At 31.4% G+C, this 23,880-nt stretch overlaps 1 protein-coding gene across 1 annotated transcript in view; it reads left to right on the plus strand.

The window, feature by feature from the left end:
- Positions 1 to 598: 598 nt before the first annotated feature.
- Positions 599 to 23,880, plus strand: part of LOC145268430 (ubiquitin conjugation factor E4 B-like) — a 131,578-nt gene continuing 108,296 nt past the window's right edge. Inside the window, exon 1 of the mRNA XM_080123992.1 lies at positions 599 to 804. Coding sequence (XP_079980118.1) covers positions 781 to 804 — 24 coding nt within the window. The 5' untranslated portion in view covers positions 599 to 780. The remainder of the gene's footprint in view (positions 805 to 23,880) is intronic.

The raw sequence follows: 23,880 nt of genomic DNA on the forward strand, positions 1-23,880 counted from the left end.
AACCCCCCAAGAAAGTGGGTGATCATTTTACGTTAAATTATTATAGAAAAGTGATCCCCCACTTTTTTAAACTAACATTTCTTCATATCTTGGAAACTACTCGTTTGCCGTAATTTTAAAAATTATTTTCGTTTTCAGCGACCCCGAAAACCTTAGGAGTGCTAATTTTAAAGGAATTTTCGAGGGTGGAGTAATTCTTCATATTTACCCAATTTTTGTATTTGTTATTGTTTAGGTGAAAGTACAGAAGAGCCTTCTCCCATGTTAAGAGTGCGTTTCTAAATAACGTTATTATTTCGATACGGTCCTGACCCCCCTCCCCCCGGGCGATTAACAAAAGAATTGCTGACTTGTTTTCGAATAAATCAAAATGCATTGTGGTGGATTTAATTTCCTGATCAAATTATATATTATAGGGTTTCAAAATATTTTACGCTATTGTATTTTCGATTCGAATTAATAATCGATTAGTAGTAAAAAAAAAAATGTATAAGTATGTAGAGGCGAAAGACACACATAGAGACAGTCAAGAAGTGGTCAAATAAATTGCTCCATTTTTTATTTTGATATAATAATGGGTTTGGTGATTTACCGAGAAGGGAGTAGTAGCAAGTTCCGGTTTCTAACAGGAAGTGACGTTTTCAATGTCTTTCGACAGTTGTCTTCTGCTGATATACCCTTTTCCACGCAGCTCTTGTTCTCATTTTACTTCCATCAGAATCTAGTTAACCAGAAAAAAACGACAACTGGACAGTAACATTAAGGAAAATAAGTATCAAAATGAGTGAACTCACTCAAGATGAGGTAGGTTTATTTTTGCAGACGGCAAAGAAATCGTTGGGAAATCTGAGACAACGACAAGGGGCTTGCTCTTTAAGTGGTCAAAAAATGGGGGCTCATTTATTTTATAACAACTGAGTATTTCCGTGTGATATCGTTTTCTTTGTCGAACTGATAATTTAGTTATCACCCATGAAAATAATACATATATGGAGCTAGCATGATGAATACGACGTTTTGTGATAAAGACGAAATCTTCAGTTTCTTTTTTTTTTTTTAAGTCTTTTCATCGGCAACCTTAAATTAATTAGTAATATTTACTTATGAAAAACAAAATTAATTGCTGTCCGCGAATAAAAATAAAATCGCAAGGAAATAAAGTTTTACAAAATATTATAAAAAGAAATCATTGAAAAAAAAAAATGATATAGTGGTTCGTTAGAATAATGTTTCTAATATTCATTACAAAAGATTAAGTGGTGCTTGTGTAGATCGAGTTCCATGGCGCACAATATTTGCTCGGTAAATTCCGGTAACGACTTATCAGCTAAGAGGCGACTACACAAAATGTAAACAAAGTCCTAGAAACAAGACGGGGAGAGGGTACAAAATAGTTAACAAAGGCTGCCCCCCCACCCCTCCCATGCTCAGAACTGGTTTCTAAATAACATTTAGACACCCATTCTTAACACGAGAAAGGTGGGAGGAGGCTTTGTTAAATATTATTTACTATACAAAAGAAATTTTTACATTATTGGATTTTATTCATTTTTATTTTTGTAATTAGTAGCAATTTCCTTTGTAATTAGTGTATTTCATTGTTGTTAACCTTTTTGCTTAATTCCTATTTCAATAATTAAGTGCTCTTATAGAATTTGAACCAACTTTACCCGAAAACGGTACTAGTGCAGTGCACTTATTTATCCGTGCTGGAAATAATGTTATTTAGAAAGCCATTCTAAACAGGGGGAGGGTGTTTTACTGTTTTTGTACCTGCGTACTCCAACCTCCCATGTTAAGAACGCCTTTCGGAATAAACATCCCCCAACCTCGAAAGCCGTTCCTAACATGGGGAGGTTGGGAGGGGTGTTTATTCCGAAAGCCGTTCTTAACATGGGGTGGTTGGTTTGGGGTGTTTATATGGTACTAGTGTACTTATTAATCTACGCTATTTTTTTAAAAATAGTATTTTTAAGTTTAAAGCTTTGTTTTTATTAAATTGTAACATTAAAGTACAGAATAGGTACTTTTGCACCATTCCCTCTCCATGTTAAGAATGGCTTTCTAAATAACGTTATTTCAGCACGAATCAATAAATGCACTAGTGCCAAAAATTACCTCCCTTTTTAACTCTCCCGTGTCTTTCGATCATTTTCTTCAAATTCTATTTTTATTTTCTTTAATAAATAATGTTGTTCTACCTTATCGATTTTCGTAATTTTTGGATATAATCATCTTAAAAATACGAGGAATACATAGATAACATTGTTTTCATGTGACATTCAGTATTATGATTTCCGAAATTTCGTCCTAATAGTGTGGAAGCGCCGCCCATTTTTTTATGCGACCCCCCCCTCCCAAGAAAAACAAAACAAAACTGATTTATTTAAATGCAAAAGTAGCTTTTATTTTAATTTTTATCCCTTCATCTCTATGCTTTCAGATACTTACATGTAGGAATAGTAACGCCCCCCCCTCATTTTTTTTGTTGTTGTTTTACATGGTAGTCACCACTTATCAAGGCCCGGAAGCCACTCTGGGATAAGGGTTATTGCGTGTACAGTAATTAATTGGATAATATCGTAGTAATCGTTAGTAATGGAGATTTGATAAAGTATCTTACTTAAGGGGGCGGTTAATCAGGAATTTGTTTATGTTGGACTTGAAGGCATTCGAATTGTGGGAAACAGGCAAACGGAAGCGAGTTCCACAGGCGTGCAATTCTAAGAAAAACATATAGTGTCAAGAACAAGAAAAATGGCTGCGAATTGACACCAAAATATTTAATTTAAAAAAATTACTTAAATAAAAATACTGTTAGAAATCCATCCAATATCAACCACGATAAATTTATAACAGTATTTTGTATAATTTTATGATACTTATGCACTTATTGAACCATGCTGAAATAATGTTATTTAGAAAGCCATTCTTAACTGTTGTAAAAAAAAAAAATTTTTCACTGTGCGTGGCTGGCATGAAGTAAGGTTGCCAAAAAATTACCTCCTTCGCGACCCTCTTCTTAGGTATCTTAATTACAAGTTATAAAAAGATAGGACTCTCCACTAGTTAGGAAGGTTTTTCATAACAAATAAACCTTTCTCAATTAGTACAAATATCCACCAAGCTATCATTTGGCTTGGATGTTAGAAGAGCCTCCTCCGCCCCAGCACCTACACTTTGGTAAGTTAGCTCATTATTTACCACATAACATGGGGAAAGGGCACCATAACTTTTTTTTTTTTTTTTTTGTGCAATTTCGGCTTCAGAAAGTGTTGTGGAGCTTTTCTGGCATCCAACCACTGTGAAGAACATCGCCGGTTGTCTTAGAGGATCCACTTCTCATCACGTCATAATCTGCTTGAGAGATGGATCCTTTTTGTTGCACAGGAGTGTAGAAGACACCTCAAAATGATTTTTTTTGATTATTGTTCAATTTATGCAGCAGCAATTTATCCAACTTTGACTTCCCTATTTGCTTTAAATGGTGAACGACTGTTGAGTGATCGACCTTGAGTTCAACAGCAATTTCTCGTGTGATTTTGCTAGGATCAGCTTCAACTAAGGCTTTCAAATGTTTGTTATCAACTGCAGTTGACTGTCTTCATCTTCGAGGCTCTCGTCACCATTGCAAAATTTCTTGAACCATCATTGTGCCACATGTTCATTAGTGGTTCCTGGGTCAAACACATCATTGATATCGCAAGCTGTCTCTGCAGCTTTTCAGCCTAGTTTGAACCAGAACAAGAAAACTGTGTGGATTTGAATTTTGCCCATGCTGTCAAAAAGCCTGCAAAAAAAATGAAGAGATTTAGAATGGTAACGAATAACATGATTTGATAGTGAAAAACGCGCTTCAAAATGATATATATAACATGGCTATATATATATATATATATCAATGAATTAATTCAGAAATCTATAAATATAAAAGCGAAAATGTATGTATGTGTGTTCGCTTTTTCTGTGTGTCTACAAAAGGCTTCTTTCAGAGAAGCGGTCAGTCGGTTCACAACATTTTAAAACTTTTTATATCACATATAAATCGTAATATCTCGCAGTTAACAACGAAGCTCGCCTGTCTATTTAATTTGCTCGATTTCGGGAAGATAAATATTCAATATTTGTCGCTCGCCGCATGTGGCTTAGTCTTTTTCCTATAACATCTTGGGGGTGGAAAAAAAAGCGTTCAGCAGTAAATGAATACTATACCGCAGTCAAACTCATTAAAATGGGCACCTGCTAAATCCAAGTAATTAAATAAATTCAAACGTGTTTCCGTTAGCATCTCGCGGTGGGGCAATGGTTAACATCGCATGTTTTTTTTTTTTTTATCACACTTTAATTTACAACTTTGCCTCGGGTTCGATCCTCATACTTACTTTTTCTTTAACCCCCCCCCCCCCTTCCCCCAAACACCCGGGTAACGCCGGGTACCCCTCGCTAGTCATATATAAAAGTAACATGTGAGAAAACTATATTGCTTTTGCACCAACCTAATATAGAGACACCAGGATGATTCTTCATAATGTCATATATGCATGACGTTATCCATTTAAAGAGACCAAAGACGACCATTGACCTGAGGGATGAAAGATCGTTTATTTGGTCTATGATCGCTGGCTTGCTATGTAAAGTTTGCAACTTTAAATATTTGAAAGAACATAAGTAGATAATAGATAGTATTTTCAGGTTGAATTCAATTTTTATGACATTCATTCATTAAATTGTTAGGTGAAAGTACAAAATAGTCGCAAAGCACCCTTCCCTCTCCATCTTAAGAATGACTTTCTAAATATTATTTCAGCATGGTACAATAAGTGGATATGCATATGTACCCTCCAAAATTCAAAAAAACTTTCGCATTTATTCATAATCAATGAACATTTTGGCAATTTCGATGCAACTTTATTTTTTAATATGACAGTAAGGAAAGGAAACGAAAGAAGAAATCAACTTGCTTGGCGATGTTGGTGTATATGTGAAGGAGATAATTTACATTAAAACATAACTTGTTTTTAAAATTAAATTTCCTGAAGAAAATGTCTGAAAGGGCATTTGAATACAATTGCTAAATAATTATCCATAAATTAAATTGTTGATATTTATGCAGAATATAAACCGCGTTATCGTTAACATATTCCGGCAGGTTACATAAATCGCTGGAAAGAGCCAAACCAAAAGCTTTTTTCTTTCTTTTCTTAAAAAAAAAAAACACTGGCAAAAAGATTCAATGAAAACAATATTTTTGTTCATACAAAGAAAGTACATTGAAAAATGAATGTAAAATTTTTAAGTAGAATCAAATACTCATCATATGGTAGGTTAGCAAACAAAGGTTCTTGTCCAGGTAATATTAAAAACAACAACAAAAAAGAATCTGTATGATGTATATATCTGCAACAAAACAAAAATATATTCCAAAAATCATGTAAATTGATCAAGTAGTTTTTATTTTTTTATAAGAAAATCCAGAAGTAACTGTCTCGACCATTTTGAAAAATGTCAAGAAACAAATAACTCTACAATAATTAATACTCAATTAAAATATCTTTATAAAATGTTTATAAAGACATCTTAATTTTTTTATAATTTTATTATAAAACTAGCGGGGGTACCCGGCGTTGCCTGAGTGTTTGTTTCCGGGACGGGGGGGGGGAGTTTTAAAAAATGTTATGGTAGGTAAGTAGGAAGGATCAAACCCGGAGTCATGAGTAAAAGTAGGAAAATAAAGTGTGACAAAAACAAAAAAAAAAAACATCTGCAACATTAACAGTTCGGCCACCAAGAAAGGTCCATTCCAGTTGTTTAGGAAAAAAAAAAAAAGAAAAAAAAAAACGACTACGGTAGGTCGGCGCGAACGTGAAAATATAATGTGAATTGTCCAGCACGCTAACCACTACGCCACAGAGCACTGCAGCTTAGTTTAGTGATTTTAAATAACTTCACATGAAAGAACTACGAAGCCAAACCGGTGTTCTCTTCTCAACTATTCCTTGTGAACGATCCCCAAACGGTGTTAAGTGGTGGCAGGGGGAGGAGGAATTTATTAGAGAGAAAATATTTTACCACTTCCATTGATCTTAACCGATTTTGGCCGTGACTTCTCAGCAGAAAAAGTATAGAAATCTAAGATTATCGAGGAATTTGAGAAATAAGCCTATAACACACCTCAGATATTGTTCTGCCGTTTGTGCATATTATATTTGCATGAAATATCTCGATTTTTAATCCTATTTAGGTCAAAATCAGACAGGAAAAAATGAGTTCATTTTATTTATATAGAGATTACTTGATCAATTTATGTGACTTTTGGAATATATTTTCGCTTCATCATGGCTAACTACATCATACAAATTTTTCTTTATTCTTTTTATAATATAGAAGGAATTCTGGATAGGAACCACAACTGTTAGCAAACAATATTTTTCTTTTTATGAGTTTTTGATACTTATGCAGAATAAGATTATGCTTTTTTTTTTTTTTTTTTTTTTTATAGTATTTTTAAGTTGCACTTAATTTTTACGTTATATTTTGTTTATTAAATTGTTAAGTGAAAGTACAGAATAGTTATAAAACGCTCTCCCCTCCCAAGTTAAAAATGGCTTTCTGAATGTGATTTCAGCACGGTTTGTATTCTACATAAGTATCGATGTTGATAAAGGTGCAGCATCTTCCCACCCTCAAAAAATTCTTTAAAATTACAACTATTATATATAGGTTTTCGTGTGTGTGTGTGCTGAGAACGAAAATAATGTTTAAAATTCCAGGAAAAGAGTAGTTTTTAAGATAGGAAGAAATTATAGTTTAAGAAAGTGGAGGAATTTGGGGTGGGGGTGAGGGGTAGACCAACACAAAGCCTATCTTAAAAAACTTGTTTTTAGGGGTCTTCGTGTGTGTTGAAAACAAATATCACATTTAAAATTAGAGGCCGGCAACTAGTTTTCACGATACTGAAAAGATACTTTTCCGCAAGTTCCATATAGTAATACAATGTGGTGGCCATATTTGTTCAAAACAGAAACTACGTAATGAATTTTCAAGATAATGAAGAATTTATTTTTATTTTTGTTTTTTATAAAGAAATATATGCGTGTGCTTACGCATACAACAATGGCTATCACTTATAAAATATTGCATTTAAATGTTCCGAGAAGAAGTAGTTTGGATATCAAGCAATGTAATTCTTTATGCTATAAGTGGTGGCCATTGTTGTGCACACGTGTGCATATTTTTACCACACGCATGTCAAAAATATGCGCGCACTTGCACGTACAATGGTCACCACTTATAACATTTGCAGAACATTTAAATGCAATATTCGTTTTCAGCACACCTGAAATCAAGTTTTTTTAAGATAGGTTTTGTGTTAGTCTATCAGGCCGTCATTACCCATTTTACGTTAATCTCCCACCCCAAAAAGTAGCCATAAAATGGGTGCTCATTTTACGTTACATTCGTATAGAAGTGATTCCCCATTTTTTGAAACTATGATTTATTTTGGAAATCACTTATTTCCTGGAATTTTAAACAGTATTTTCGTTTTCAGCACCTCCGAAAATTTATAACAGTGGTAATTTTAAAGAATTTTTTGAGGATGGAAAGATGCAGCACCTTTACCCCGATTTCATTATTATTTGAGCCTACTCTTATACTGAATAAAGGTTAGGTTTAGGTTGTTTTTTTTTTTTTTTTTTTTTTTTTTTTTACATTGTGGTCACCACTTATCAAGGCCCGGAAGCCACTCGGGGATAAGGGTTATTGCAGGTACAGTAATCAATGGGATAGTATCATAGTAATCGTTAGTATTGGAGATTTGATAATGTGTCTTACTTAAGGGGGCGGTTCATCAGGAATTTGTTTATGTTGGACTTGAAGACATCCAAGTTGTAGTCAGGTGGGAAACAGGCAAATGGAAGAGAGTTCCACAGTCATGTACTTCTAAGAAAGAAGCTTTGTTCATGGAATCTACGCTTTGATTTAGGCACAGATAAAGAATGGGGAAAATTATTGACAGTGGTTTCAGCTAGATGGGTGTTTATCGTGAAAGATTGGTGAGGGGGGGGTCTAGAGATTGGAGCTCAGACGAGCACTTGCCATGGAAATAATGATAAACCAAAGACAGGCTCGCAACATTTCTTTTGTGGGAGAGAGGTTGCAGGGAAGAGAAAAGGGCATCTCCCACTAAGCCACAAAGTCTATTTTGTGCTCTGTCAAGGTAGGATAGGCTGTTTTTAGCAGCTCTTGCCCAGATGTGGCAGCAGTACTCCATCATTCTGCTTTTTTATATTCGTAGATAAGTTTCCGTTTTTTTTTTTTTTTTTTTTTTTTTTTATGCAAAATCCAATATTTTTTTCCGGAGATTGGCAGAATCTGTTCCAACTGTACTAGATTCATGCTGAGGACTTCATCCAGTTTTCACTTTTTTTAATCAGTTTTCACAAATTTATTTTCACAATATTTTTAAAATTTTTTTATTGCGTTTGCTAATAATTGTCAACTACTGTGATTTTCATTGGCTTAGCGTTTCAACATCTTCCGCCGTGTTATATATTACCTGTCTGGGATATGCTAACGATAATGCGGTGCCTATTCTGCAGAATTACCCAATAGTTATATTTAAACCAAAACAACTTTAAAATTAAATAACAAAAATATAGTAATTGCTGTTTTATGAAACAATATTGTTTCTTTTTGTTTTTTAAAACAAAATAGATTTTTCAATATATTTTTTGTAACCGTCAAATTCCTGAAATTTTCGTAACTAATACAATATAATCATTAAACTTTATTGTTTGTAATGAATGAATGAAAGTTGTGAAAATGTATGACTTTTAACATTTATAAATATTTTTAGAAATGCATTCTTGAAATGCGTGTGAATTTTTGAGAAAACTTTTTTTTCTTCAGAATTTTCAATTTTCGTAACAAAGTCCAAACTTTGTAATGAAAGTTGTCTGCCCCTGCTGTGCACTTTCCAAATGACTCAGCATGTACACAAGCAGTGTATAAAATCAATTGTTACTATTGTTTAAAGTTGAATTAGTTTGGCTTCAGCCGTTAGTGCAAGAAATGGGCCCAACTTTCACATATATTCATCAGTGGTGCCATGGAATAATTACTGGTGTGCTGTGAAGAATTTATACATGGAAGTTTACAAGCTATACGTGAAAAACAGCATTCATATTGACTGAAATTCTTTGTATTAATACTTGCATTACTTATCTTGCACAGGCCAGGATCAAAGTGTAGTATCTGTTCTAATGCTACACAAGTTAACTTTGTCCTTAGTCAATGGAGGGGGAAAACCTTTTATGCTAAGGCAATTTTATTTTTGCTTACTTCCAGAGTGCCCCTTTTTGGGGAGCTGGGTTTTCCCCACATTAAAAACGATTTTGCGGGGGCAGAAATAAATATCTACTCGCATTATTATATAATAATAATAATAATGATGTTTGAATATAAAAAAGATGAAATAAAATGCATAATAAATCATTTAAATTGTTAGATACTCTGAACTAACTTACCAATGTCTAAAAGCATTACAGAAGAGTTAAGAGTAAGTGTATCTCATACTAGCAGGCCACCTGGCATTGCCCAGTTGTAAAATACATTTGAATATGATATTTTGATTAATGCATATTTCGTATTATATCATTTTGGACCCAATATACAGGAATGATTTAAAAAGTTATAAAAAAAAAAAATTACTTGTGCACAGTCACCGAGAATTGAAACCAAAAGGTTTAGCTTATGATTTACTTTTTCCTTTGACGTTATTGACTGCACTATGAAGACATGTTTACTGCAAAGTTAAAAATTAAAACATGAACTTATAGCTATTATGTTATGCATGCATATTCATAATGCCGTTGTTCGACCTTCACCTGGCAAAATCCATTTGTTTTAATTTTCACACTTTTGCATTGATTTTCCCCGACTAAAACCCAAATATAAAGTTTCGCATGAGTTCAAATACTCTATATATTAAGTTTTATGTCTGTAGACTAAAAATTCTAGGAGTTTGGTAGGCAAAATCTTTTCAACAAAATATATATGCATACATAAATATATATAGAAAGTTTTGTGTACGCAAATATTACGCAAGTATAAATCATGTATATCTGCATGAATATAATTATATGTAACTAAACATGATCACCCTATAAGAAAACTGCAAAAAAAAAAACTAATAGAGAATTAATTAAAATTAAAATGTATGTTTAAAAGAATCTGCAAATTAGCTAGATCTTTTGCAGATAAATGCAATTCAATATATAACAAAGTTGTATTTTCTTTTTAAATAAATAGAAAAAAGGTTTTTTAATATGAATATTAATGCACAAAAAAACAAACAAATTTATAGGAGTATAGATTAGACCACACATGGCAGTAGTAGTAAGGGGACATCGACACAATTGTCTTGCTTACCATTTATCATTATTTTATACCAGGTACTAGATATGTTTTATTTATATGAATAAGATTTTCTTTATATGATTTTTATTGCAGAAAGGCTTCAATGTATATATTCATTTTTTGTGGTAGATATGCCACGAAAATTTAAAGCGCTCAATAGTATGCTACTCTATAAAAATGGTTTGGAACCATAGTTTACTATACTTATAAGATTGATTATGCTTGCTACTCATTGTAAATACATAAAATGAAACAATGTTGGACTTTCATCTGGTCATTTATTGTCTTTTTTTTTTCTCTCATGGGAATATTTTTTTTTTTTTTTTTCTTGTTTAACATGCAAATGGATGATGTCATAAGGGATGAATGGTAGTTTCGATAAGCTGTATGACGTCATAAAGTAAGGAATATGGGTTTGAAAGCAGTGACTATAAATGCTAGTTGCTTTATCATCCAAGAAATTATGTACAATATTGATATAAGATATAAGAGACCCTAATATAAGAAAAACGGATATAAAACAGATTTTCTCTGGCCCCAAATTAGAACCTGTGTTAATGTACAGTGTAACCCGGATTTAAGAGTTGTATGGACCTGAAAAGAAGTCTCTTCTATCCGGGTTACACTGTATAACCAATATTTTTCAATTTCTTATCCACATACGTTTCATCCTTTTTCGGGAATCATTAGTATGGGGGATGACTGTTCTGTCAGTTGTATGATTCGAACCTCAGTCACTTTTTAACTTTCAAATCTGAGACTCCTGCAACCAACCACATGGCCATATAGAAAGAATAGAATTAAGGTCTATTTATGTCTTTACAAGTGAACCTATTTATTAGACTGTCACAATAATGTCCAACAGTCACATTAGACAGAACATAGCATTAAGCATTAATTTGACAGCCTAATTTTACTTCGTTTAATGGTCCCAGCCTGCATCAAAGAACTATAATCAATATTATAAATATTGTTTAATTCTTATGTTTCGTCCTTTTCTGGGAATCATCAGTATGGAGGATGGCTGTTCTGCTAGTCATATGATTTGAATCCCCACTGTATGTTAAATAATATTGAACTTCATTTGGTATTGGAAATTGATTCTCATAAGAATTGATCTGATATAAAATAATTGTATTTTTAATATATTATCACACTCGCACACACATATACAATTTTACTTAAAGAAATGGTGTAAGTCTTAAAAAGTTCCTGGAATGTCTGAGATACAAGATCTGGCATCTGTTAGGATGCCCCATACCCAATTAGAACAAAATAAGAACATTTAAAAAATATGTATATCGTCTAGATATATAAAAGGCAAAATGTGTGTGTGTGTGTTTGTATGTCTACCAAAACCTTTTCTCAGCTGCATTGGATTAAGTCGAATGGTGTGGTACCATCTGAAAGAGCGATTTCTTGGATGCATAATATGTGAAAATTAGAAAAAAAGATTAATTTTGTAGTGGTCAACTGGACCATTTTTTGCAAGGGGGTCATTTTTCGTGACGCAATTATCACAAGTCACGCACATGTAGCAAACTGAAAGTATGTTTAAAAATGTTATTTTGCAGCGTCATGACGTCATAGTCGTGGTCAAATGGGCAAAAGCGTTTGCCAGTAACTTTTTTCCGTTCCCTTTTTCCCCTCTTTTGCTTTTCTGGTTCAAGCCTACTTACCACGACTATTTTTTTTTTTTTTTTGCGGTTGCATTGGCACTCACTGTTATTTTAATTGAACGAAAAGTTGTTTTGATTCATTTATTTATTTATTTTTTTAGCGCGAGGGGGGGAGGGGGTTCCAGCGCACGGACAACTGTGAGGAAGTTGTTACCTACTTTTTTTTTGGGGGGGGGGCGATTCCGTTGTGTGTGTGTGTCTGTGTGTAAATATTTAACTGATAAATTCTTAAACTACTCCTCACATAACACTGAAATTATCAGGAAATAGTAATCATATACCAAGGATGGTATATATTGAGTAAAATCTTTGCCTGAAATCACTGAATAAGTTGAAATACAAAATGTTCATTTCAACTTGCTGATGTATTTTTATTTCTTTCTGCATGTGCCCAAATTCAATTTATTTCTTCAAGTCGTTTAATATTAAATCTTTCTTATTTATCTCTTGATAGCTACATCGGTAGGGGACGCGGCCGGAGCGTTAAATGTTTTTGTTTCGATTCTAGCTGATAGCTCCCACCAAGTTATTTTTATTTTTTTTAACTTTGAAAATTAGTACTATATATTAGGTACAATATAATATTCAAGAGAGAATTGGCTCTGATAAAAATACATGAAATCTGCATAAATTAAAATATATTTAAGCATATTTTACAATCAGCAAAGCCGGGCGTCTCCCACTAGTACATGTATAAAAACAAATACTGACCCCCAAAGTTCATGGGTGTGTACTAAAATTGTTTATTGTTAAAAAAATTTTTTTTAGTAAAAACAATACTTAACTAATATTAAGTACTTTTTGCCTAATACAATTAATGTAAGCATTGTAAATTTTTACATTCTAATTTCATATCTTCCATTTTTATTTTGTGAGAGAAAAAGTATGAAAGATTGTTTTATACTTTAAGCTTTAAAGACTTTTAGCATGTATATTTATGTTTTTGAAAGTTTGTGTTTAACCGTTGTAGTATGTCTTATAAATGGGTAGCTAAAGGATTTCAGTATTTTGATAAAAAAATCCATGATCAGGGCCGGGAATATTTCGAATCAATTGATGATTAGAAAAGTTGCAAAATATTTGTAAAAAGACAGATGGCACTGATTAGATTAAAACAAAAAAAAAAAGTTGAAAAAATTTGCTTAGGAAAAAAGAAATGAAAAGTGGCTTTTAAATCGTAAATTACTTCTACCATTCTTTTGGAACTGGCCTAGGATTCTCCATCAAAGTACTGAAGTCATCTAGATACCTATTCATTACAAGTACTGTTTAAAGTTGATTTTTAATGTCTATGGACCCCCCCCCAAAAAAAAAAGGGTCAGTCTGTATTGGTACAAAAATAAAAATTGCTTTAATCATTGTTTTTACTGAAAAAAAATTAACACAAGTTGAATAATTCATTTAATAAGCGGTTATCTTGAACTTTTTAGTTCTGTAATGGCTGTCAAATGTTTGCAATTAGTTTTGTCTCGCATTACAACCATGTGTGAGATTTGGATTTTTTATTATGCCATTACGGATTATTTGTTCTTGTTTTATTTTGCAAAGATTATTATTTATTTTAATGAATTAATCCACCTGGCAGGTTGTGCTGGTGCACTCCTTTTATATCTTTTCGGGACAGGTGTGAGTAATTGATCAATCTGTGAAGTGCATAATGATATTAGTTTTATACTTTGTGTTTATTATTCTCGTGTGGTAGTTAATCATGAATCATATTTCTGAAGAAGTCATAATAGCTTTAGAACTGCATTTAAAACAATTTTCCTGTAAGAGATTCTGATAAGATTAGCACCATTATATGGTTTAATTGCCAATCATATTTGCATTAAATGCCAACTGAGATAAAACTAATCACAAATAATTGGTAGCTATTACAAAGCTAAAAATTTCAAGATAACCTAATAAGCAACCATATATTAGAAAACAACTCTGATTTATTTATATTGTTGCACTTTTTTATTTATTTTTGTCCTCCATTGTATGTTTATATTATAAAGTTGAGAATAGGACATGGTCAAATGTCCGGTGCTACCAGATCAGGTTGTCTGAAGATATTGGCTTTCTGACTTAAGATGCACTAAACATATTTCTTTTGCCTTTGCAAAACCTAATCATGTTCTGCAAAGTTAAAAATAAAAACCATAATTTTCCATTTGAAAATATAAAGAACTTTAAGCATAAAACATTTCCCAAAATGATTGGATTTAGCATTAACTAACCCGAAAAGGGTTGATATGCTTTAAAACAAAACAACCAAACCATTATCAAATGAAAGAATGACATAGAAAATCAATTTTTATTGACAACTTTTCAAGACAATAAAAAATAGTTTGCAAAGAATGATAGTTCAAGTCCAAGAACTTTCTGGTGAAAGAAAGGTTTCTGTAATGAGATATTGAGTACGTGTTCATTTCGGTTGTCACCGCGTGTATTAACATGCGTATAAATGTAACAGGTATGAAGATATGTGTGTATATTAGCATATTAGTTTTGTTAGTAAGAGTGTATGTGTGCTTTGCGGGGCATACACAACTTTGTTTATATTATTGCAATTGACTGAGGATCTCAGCCAAGATTGTGATATGCGCACATGTGTTCTGTGAAAGAAAAGGAAAAAAAGTCAGAAATGCTATGTTTAGGCTTTTATAGTACATGTAAGGTTTCAGGACTGAATATTTCTTGTCATGATTGGTTAAAAGAAAGTGGTGATTTAAAATTTTGTCCAATCAAGAAACAATATTTAAATACAACATTCACTGTTGTCATACTTTGAACAATAATTTATTCCTACTTCAGTCATCTAAATTTAGTGTGAAATGTGTTTTGACATTTACACTCAAGCAACTTATTTTTACTTTAATCATGTTGATGAAATTGAGCTTTAACAGCCTTGAAGAAAATACCCGATAAACAATAATACAACAAAGATTTTTTTATTCTTTGTATTGCCACCCGAACATAGGGTTAAGTGAAAGGGTTAAGGAATGGCATTTTTTTTTTTTTCATGACTTTTAACACTTTTTATAAATTTTAAGTTTTTGTTATAAAAAAAAACATGTCTTTCTTTAAACATGTCCAGGTGGCAATATGAAAAATCAATAAAAAAGACAGACTTACGAGACTGTTAAAGTGCAATTTTGTCAAGCATGTTTTAGTAATAAAAAAAATAGCAGTAAAACCACAGGAAATATCTAAATGAAAACTCGGTCAGGAAAATATAACCTCCATCAAGTTGAGAAAGTGGATAGCTAAGAAAGAAAAATAACTTTCATAATTTCCGATTTTAAGGGCCGCATTATAAACTTATTGTTTTTCCTTAGCTAGCGACTATATTTTTATAGCCAAATTTTCATTTCATTATTTCATGTGTACAATGAAAGTTAGTATGTTTTTTTTATTAAAACATATTTCTAGTAAAACTAAATTATTTGGGACTAAATACTGAAACCTGCTTCATTCTAAAAAGAATCAGGCGACTTAAATGGGAATTAATTTTACCTTATAGTCTTTCCTCTCAAAAAAATAAAATTAAAAGGTTGTTTCTGACTATTGGAGGCTGAACCATTCCTTGAATTTCATAAGCATGTACTACAAATTTTGTCACAACAAGAATTCATCTTGTTACCACATAACAGAATTTCCATGAACAGTTTCTTTTTGAGAACTTACTATCTGTGGCAAGGAACTACTTCACTGAAGACTACATGTTCATCTTCAAATCTAATATTAACAAATACTTGTTATAAATCGTAAGTGATTAGATTTTTAAATTCCATTCATTTTCAATCCCTTAATAATATTCATCATTCAACTGACAATTCTATAGACTTTGGCTAGGAGCAAAGTATAGTATCTGTTCTGATACTACACTCCATCTTCTTCTGTCCTTTGTCAGTGAAAGAGCTCCTTCTAGACTGAGGCGATACTTAGTTTTATCCCAAAGTGCCTCTTTATGGGCAGCTGGATTATCACTTATTAAAAACAGACCTTGTGTTTAACTCTGTGCGGATACTAGCAACACGGGACAATCCATTCATTTTGTTAGCCCTTATTCCTGTGCGGCTTTTAGCCTTGATTAGTGTTGACTCATTAGGAAAAAAAAAATGAGTAATAAAAGGCAACACTATAAATAAATCGGGTCTTTTTTTGTTTTTGGAACATTGTTTTCATTTTGATTGTCAATTTTCCTTTCTGATCATGAGTATTTTATTCCTGTACTTAGATTTTTGCCATTAAAGTACACATGCACTTTTATGTAAACAAATGAGACAATCTATATTTTTAGCTTGCAATGGCTATATTGGAATTAAAATCCATAAAGTATAATCCCACTGTAATATTGATTGCTTTCTAATCAACAATGTTTTATCGACAATCATTACTAATACCAACATAAATTATTTTGAAGGAAATACTGTTCGGGAAGGAGTCCAAAACTGTTTTACTTTACCTACTCATTTGTGACCTAGTTGCAGTATAAAAAAAATTTCAAGCTAATTTACTGTACTGTAAATAGCGTTGATGTCAGTAATCCATGTTTAGACGTCTAAAATTGAAGAGGGGAAGTACATAAACAGAGCTTTTGCGTTTTTAGATCATTGTGGCTTACTCGTTTCCACTCCAGTTATATATTTTGGCTCTTGTCAGCTTCAGATTGGCTGAATGCAGATTACTGATCTTAACAGTGTTTACATTTCAGTAAAATGGTTTAAAACTTGTTAAAAATATTTTTTCTTTTTTTAACACATTTTCACAAGTGAATAGTTAGAACGAAATAAATTTTTGACTAGTTTTCCCCGATTGTATTACCTTAAAATAATTTATGTCAATATTAATGATATTTACCTGGTTATCTTTCATTTTATAGTGCTTTAAACATTTTAATATACACTAGGTATACTCGTAATCCATTGGATCACAACCACTACTGTTGTTTATTCTTTAATTTTATTTAAAATTCATAAACTATGGCATATCTGTGAAGATGTTGCATAACTAAAAATAAGTTGCTTTACTTCTATGTTATTATTATAGAAATTTTTTTTATTCTTATATAAAAAATAAATTAATAAAATGCAGCTTAGACTTATTTTGTCATCTACAAAGAGTCACTATTTCCCTAAATGTGAAGAGACATTAAGAAATATTAGGAGTGCTTGAGTCAACATAGTGAGAGGGAGTGAAAAAAATATATACATTAAATAGCTAACAGTAAGTATTCCTAACTTAATTTTTTTTTTTTTTCAACATACCAAAAAACTTTGTAGCTATACATGTATAGTGCTGTTAGATATGAAAAAAAAATACCAAAATGTATCTTGGTATCTCAATTCTTACCCGAGTTGTGGCCATCCAAATTTAGGACAATAGCGTTTTGTGTGATACTAAATATAAAACCAACTTAATCAGTGTATCACTAAAGATGAACATTTTTCTTAATATAATGCCACATATAATGTAATACTTTGATTAAAAGTAAAACTAGGTGCATTAGTAATTAAAATAGTTACATGATTCAGATCAACCTGCAAAAAACAATCATCATACAAGAAAAAACAATTATCTATTATTAAAAAGAGGGAAGATTAAATTTGATTTCCATACTAATTTCATAGATATAACCTTAAAAATAGCTGAGATATTGTAAGTTAAATTTTATGGAAATTTCACTGTTTTTAACCATTTTCACAGCATAAACAGGCAAGGCAAGTTTGGGATATGTACTAAGACATGGGGTAGTCCTTGCTCAAGGGTATCCAAGATGTTGCTGTATCATGCAAGGAACAAATGTCTAGTTTTTAAAGTTAGATATATTTAGATGTCCACATATTTGTATGTATAAGAATCACTTGTAAAATAATTAACTGATCATTACGAATTTTGGAACATAGCTACTAGACATAAGGAGACAAAATTTGTGCTATGTTCATTTTCAGTTAATTATAAATTATGGCTAGTAAGAATGATTAAACAATTTCTTTTTTTTTTTTTTTTTTCAAACACAAGTCAGTTCCAAAACTAAAGTATATTTTAGAATGTATTTTGTGTTATTAAAATATACTGAAAAAAAAAACAGACCTAGGGAAATAAACGTTGACTAACTCGCATTTAGTATAATGGATATTTTTTAAACTTTAAAACTATAATCTGTCAAATCAGTCATCTTTGCAACACCAGCTGTTTGCTTCAAACAAATCATTGTTTCAAAAAGCAGTCAATGGATTAAGACAGCATTCTTAAAAACAGTGTAGTAAAAGTGTAGTAAAAGTGTAGTAATCGTTTAAATGTGACCATATACTTCTACCTTAGATTGATGTGTAATATCAGTTAAAAAGATTCATGCAGTTATATAATTTTCAAAGCCATAAAATTTTCTAAATTATTTAAATTATATTCGTTGAATACGAAATAAGAGAAATGAACTGGATGTATGAATAATTGTAATATTCACGGATACAGACGACCACACTAAATCTTAATTGATTAATACCCCAATTTCTTTTTTTTATTACCAAAAGTCTTTTATTTATAATTGTGCAAAATTGTTTAAAAACTTACTTTATAGAATAGTTAGCATATTCATTTATACTGTATGTATGTATGTATGTATATATATATATATATATATATATATATATACACACACACACACGCTGTTGTTCTATCTTGTATATTGAGTGTTTCTTTTATCTGATTGGGATTCTTATAAATATTGATACTAATATTTATATAGACGTTAATTTTACAGTATTATACAAGCTGTAATCTGAAAGTACTTCCAAATTTCAGTTAAGTCCCCTTCTTTGGGTAAAGCACTGTCGTAAATGTATCTCACCTGTTACTAAAATGGCTATAAAGTGAGCTCACTGTTTGTAAATAAATAAGCAGCTCAAGCTCTGTAAAAGAGGTGGGCAAGTGTTTATTTAAATGAAAATTTGTTGAGGTCATTTATGAGCACTGTTCCTATGGGCTGATGGGTAGAACTGCTGACTATCAATGTGATGATTGTAGGTTGAATGCTTGGCTAGGAAAAGGTGCTAGTCTAGCCGCACTGTTGAGTTGTAATACAATGAAACAGTACTGTATGTGGATGACTATATATATATATATGTATATATATATATGACAAAACCTTATATTCCAAATTCCATCTTACCGTTTATTTCTTTCAGTATGTTACAATGTTCAGTTTTTGACGGCACCTGTTTCGTAGTGCAGCGACAATGTCAATTTTTTAATATTTTCTGCGTGACTCGTTAGAAGAATAAGAACTCGTTAACTTTAAAAAGAAAAAAATTGAGCATGATAACTTAAATCCAAAACAATCTGAAGGAATATTTGCAATTGTGTTTTATGATATATAAAATATGAGTTTGTTATAAAGTCTATTTACCAAAATAATTTGGATTTGAATAATAGATGAATGATTCTATCCTTTCACAGTATACTGAAAACTGAGACATCAGTGTTGCCAGTATACATCAGATACAGTAGAACCCCAGAATACAGTGGCCCTAGAATACGTTTTTTTCAGTTTATGATGTGGAATACAATGTTTTTCTGACTCCTGGTTATGATATTCGCCCCACCTTACAGTGTTATTTTTAATGTTATTTGATTATATACATGTGTATTATATACTGTACTGAATTTTGTTACTAATATTAATATGTACTGTATAAAATTTTGCTTACGCCCCACCATACGGCGATTTCACCTTATCATCCCAACCCCGGAACTGATTAATGCCATATCCTGGGGTTCTACTGTAGATGTAATACTTGAAAGACACTCCAATTTTTATAACCAATTATAGATATCTCTGGAAAATACAAATGTTATTGAAATATGGTTAATGAGTCTTCTGGTTCAAAAAAAAAAAAAAAAAAAAAAAAAAATGAAGATCATGGGCACTAGTGTGTTAAATTACCTTTTACAATGAGTGAAGGCTCTCAGGTTGTTGAAACATAATTCATTCTTGACCAACAAGCTAGGATCAAAGTAGTTTAAACCATTGTGATATCTATTCAAGTGAAAGTGGACAACAGATGACCAAATGAATGGAACATTGCTTGGACAAATGGTTCAAAATGCATCTACTTTAAATACAAAGCAATTGACCATTGCCCCCCCCTCTCAACACATTTTTGAGAGCCCCATACCGAATTTAAATGTTATTCATATTTTGTTAGCAAAGAAATAATTCAAACTGTAGAAGCTGTTCTGTTAGCTATAGAAATCCTTTTTAACTGGGGCAATTTTTATTTTCTTCCATTTAGTTACTCTTTTTATCTTGCACATATGAAATAATCACGTTGACACACCTGTTCCCGCTGGATCACTGAAGTTAAGCAACGTTGAACCTGGTCAGTACTAAGTGGGTGACCATTTGGGACTTCCAGGTGCTATATGTACTCTCCGCTTATGTCGGCATTATTTTCAGTCGTCCTGGACTTATCCTTGCCACTGAACTCAAACAGTGCTGATTCAGGAGAGGTGTGGTTAGGGATTGCGCAACCCTTGCCTCACAATGACATGCACAACTGCCCCTACAAGGGGTATCGTTTGTCTTTCGAGACTGAATGGAGGTATTATCTTACACATTAAATAAATGACCTTACATTCAACTTTGCCCTCATGGGGAAGCAACTGAATAGAGACATGGTCAGTTTAAAGTGAAGAACATCCCCACCTATGCGTTTTAATAAAAACAAAATGCACTAATCTTTGACCCTCTATAAATAAACAGGATCATTGAAGAAAAATGGCAACAATCTTGGAATGAATGTACTAGAAATAAATTTGACAAGATTTAGCGAACTATTAATGAATGGCATTCAGACTAAAAAGGCAAGAAGAGAAGAGACTGTATTAACCAGATGCCATATAGGATATACATATACTAATCATAAACATTTAGTGGATATGAAGAATCTCCAGTATGTGTTTCATGCCAGGAATCATATTCAGTTAGCACATAATAGTTGATTGTCATGATCTCCAACAAAGCTGGGAAGATACTACAACTCAAAATTGAACATTTTTAAACTTCAATAAAAAAAATTGTCCTCTGCAGTAAAATCAAATAAAATAAACAAGTACTTATTCCATAATAATTTGGCATTAAATAACCATTTATGGTTGATATACTATGGAACAAAACAAATGCAAAAAAAAAAAAAATAGTTTCTAGGGCCAAAGCATAGAGGACCCATTTTGTTTAACTTAGTACTCTAACTGCACAAATAATGATTTTCTTTTTTAGAATTGATCTTAATACTTGCTTAACCTTCCCAGCAAAAACATGGCAGAGTAAAAACATACATTATACTAACTTCCCGCATGTTTGTTTGTACTGATATTTGGCAAGCACAACATAATTGTTCTGAAGGTGGAGTGCAGAGTGCACATATCTCTGTGCATTCTTATTTTGTAAAAAAGTAATAAAGAGTTGTTTATTTTTATAAACAATTTCCATTATCTAAATATCTTCAGATATCTTGTAAGAACTGCTGAAAGATTTTGGTGGTTGTATAGGTTGACGCTCATGGCTGACAATATTGGTTTGGTAAAACTCTGCAATGAGTTGGAACAACAACAACCGAAATGGCAGTATACAAAATGAAGACAACATTCAAGAAATGGAAAAAAGATAAAACACTGATTAATTTATATTAATACATTTTATCGATTTTACTGATTTTTGCTGGTGAATTTTGCTTTTTGTAATAAAAAAAAAGATAGTAAAAACTGATTAAGCATAGTTGAAGATTACGAAAGATTCCCTTTTCAATAACTATTACATCAAATTGTAAGCGAAGGCGGCACCCATTTTCCGAGATTATTCCACTTTATCTTTGATCTTCACTTTATATAAATCAATATCAGAATGTATGAAAAATCTAAATGATTCTATATTTTACTTAGGCATTTCAAACCAAAATTTTGTTTTCATTATATCTAACTAATGAATTATTTTTCATTATATCTAACTAATGAATTATTTTTCATTATATCTAATTAATGAATTATTTTTCATTATATCTAATTAATGAATTATTTTTCATTATATCTAACTAATGAATTATTTTTCATTATATCTAACTAATGAATTATTTTTCATTATATCTAACTAATGAATTATTTTTCATTATATCTAACTAATGAATTATTTTTCATTATATCTAACTAATGAATTATTTTTCATTATATCTAACTCTGACACAATCACATTGAGACACCGGTTCCTATTAAATCACCGAAGTTAAGCAAAGTTGAGCCTGGTCAGTACTAAAATAAGTGATCATTTGGGAATTCTAGGTGCTGTGTGTGCTATCCGCTTATCTTGGCATTGTTTCCAGTCATCATGAACTTTTTGCCACTATACTTAAGCAGTGCTAATTCAGAAGAGGTGTAGTTGAGAATTGTGCAACCTTGGCCTCACAATTACATGTGCAGCTACTCTTACAGAGGGTATCTATGCCTGAACAGAGGCATCGATATCTAACTGAAAAAAATGTGATCACATAGACCTTTGCCAAACATAAGCAATAATAGCAAAATAATTTTTATAGCACAATTAGCCACCAAATTATGACAATTTTAAAGTTTGTTGAAAAATTAGAAAATTTGTATTTTATGCTAATCTCAAATTCACATTGGATAACTAAAACTGCAAACTTTAAACAAGTGAAAAAATCTATATGAACATAATATCATCTCATGGTAAATATAAATTAATCATAATGGAAGCAATAGTTATGAGATGAACGTAAAGTAAACATTAGTTGAAATCTCATTACCATTTGAAACGTAAAAAAAAAAAACATACAAAAATGACACAGGAGCACAATTTGACTGTTCATGTAAGATTCATTTTAATAACTTGTTAAGTCTTAATGATTCATGGCAAAGTAAAGATCAAGCTACATTTTTACTTTAATAGTAAATCAATAATAATTAAAAAAAAATACCTCTCAGCTTTGAATCATATGCTAAACAAACAGAAGTCCAATTGTTATATTTGGGCAAAAATGTCGTTCACTAAACTTATCAACTTGTCTTTATTTCATAAAAGTGAACTTAGTTTTTAAGTTGTTTATTGATGAGTGGGTGATTTTTTGATGTTTCTATTGTTTTATATGCATAGAAATAAACATCGTATACATGAAGTTAAAACACACCAACTTTTAAAAAATAAATCCCCATCACTAAAAATAGTTCCCCAACTTAAAAAAAAAGTGGCTACTAACAAAAAGAATTATTACTAACACGATGAAGGAAAAATTGTACATTTATAAAAGGAAATGTTAAATCTTATGTTTTTGAATTTTTGAGATGAGGATTGATAATTTGGATAATTTTGATTTATTATAAAGTAACGCTCTTCTTGAGATTGAATGTTCAGTCATCAGTTTGGCCAAAACGTTGTGAGAATAACACTCGATGAGAAAAGTAGTTTGAATAATCCAAATGATTAATGTTTTCATCCAAATTTCATCAAAATAAAACCCAAAATGAGTTATTACAAGTTGAAATTGAAGGAAATTGTACTATATTTACACATTTCCGTCACTGTAGGTTGGTTTGGTACACTTATTTTAATTAGCTTTTAAAAGGTTGTAATGGAATATGAGACTTTGGTTAATTAAAATTTCTCATTAAAACAAATGCTAATATATATATATATATATATATATATATATATATATATATATATATATATATGAAACCCTTTTTTAATAATGGCACTATGATATCAGAATGTAAAAAATTAAAA

Source organism: Euprymna scolopes, chromosome 4 (genome assembly GCF_053919585.1).
Source record: "Euprymna scolopes isolate OS-2025 chromosome 4, ASM5391958v1, whole genome shotgun sequence".
Taxonomy (NCBI): Eukaryota; Metazoa; Mollusca; class Cephalopoda; order Sepiida; family Sepiolidae; genus Euprymna; species Euprymna scolopes.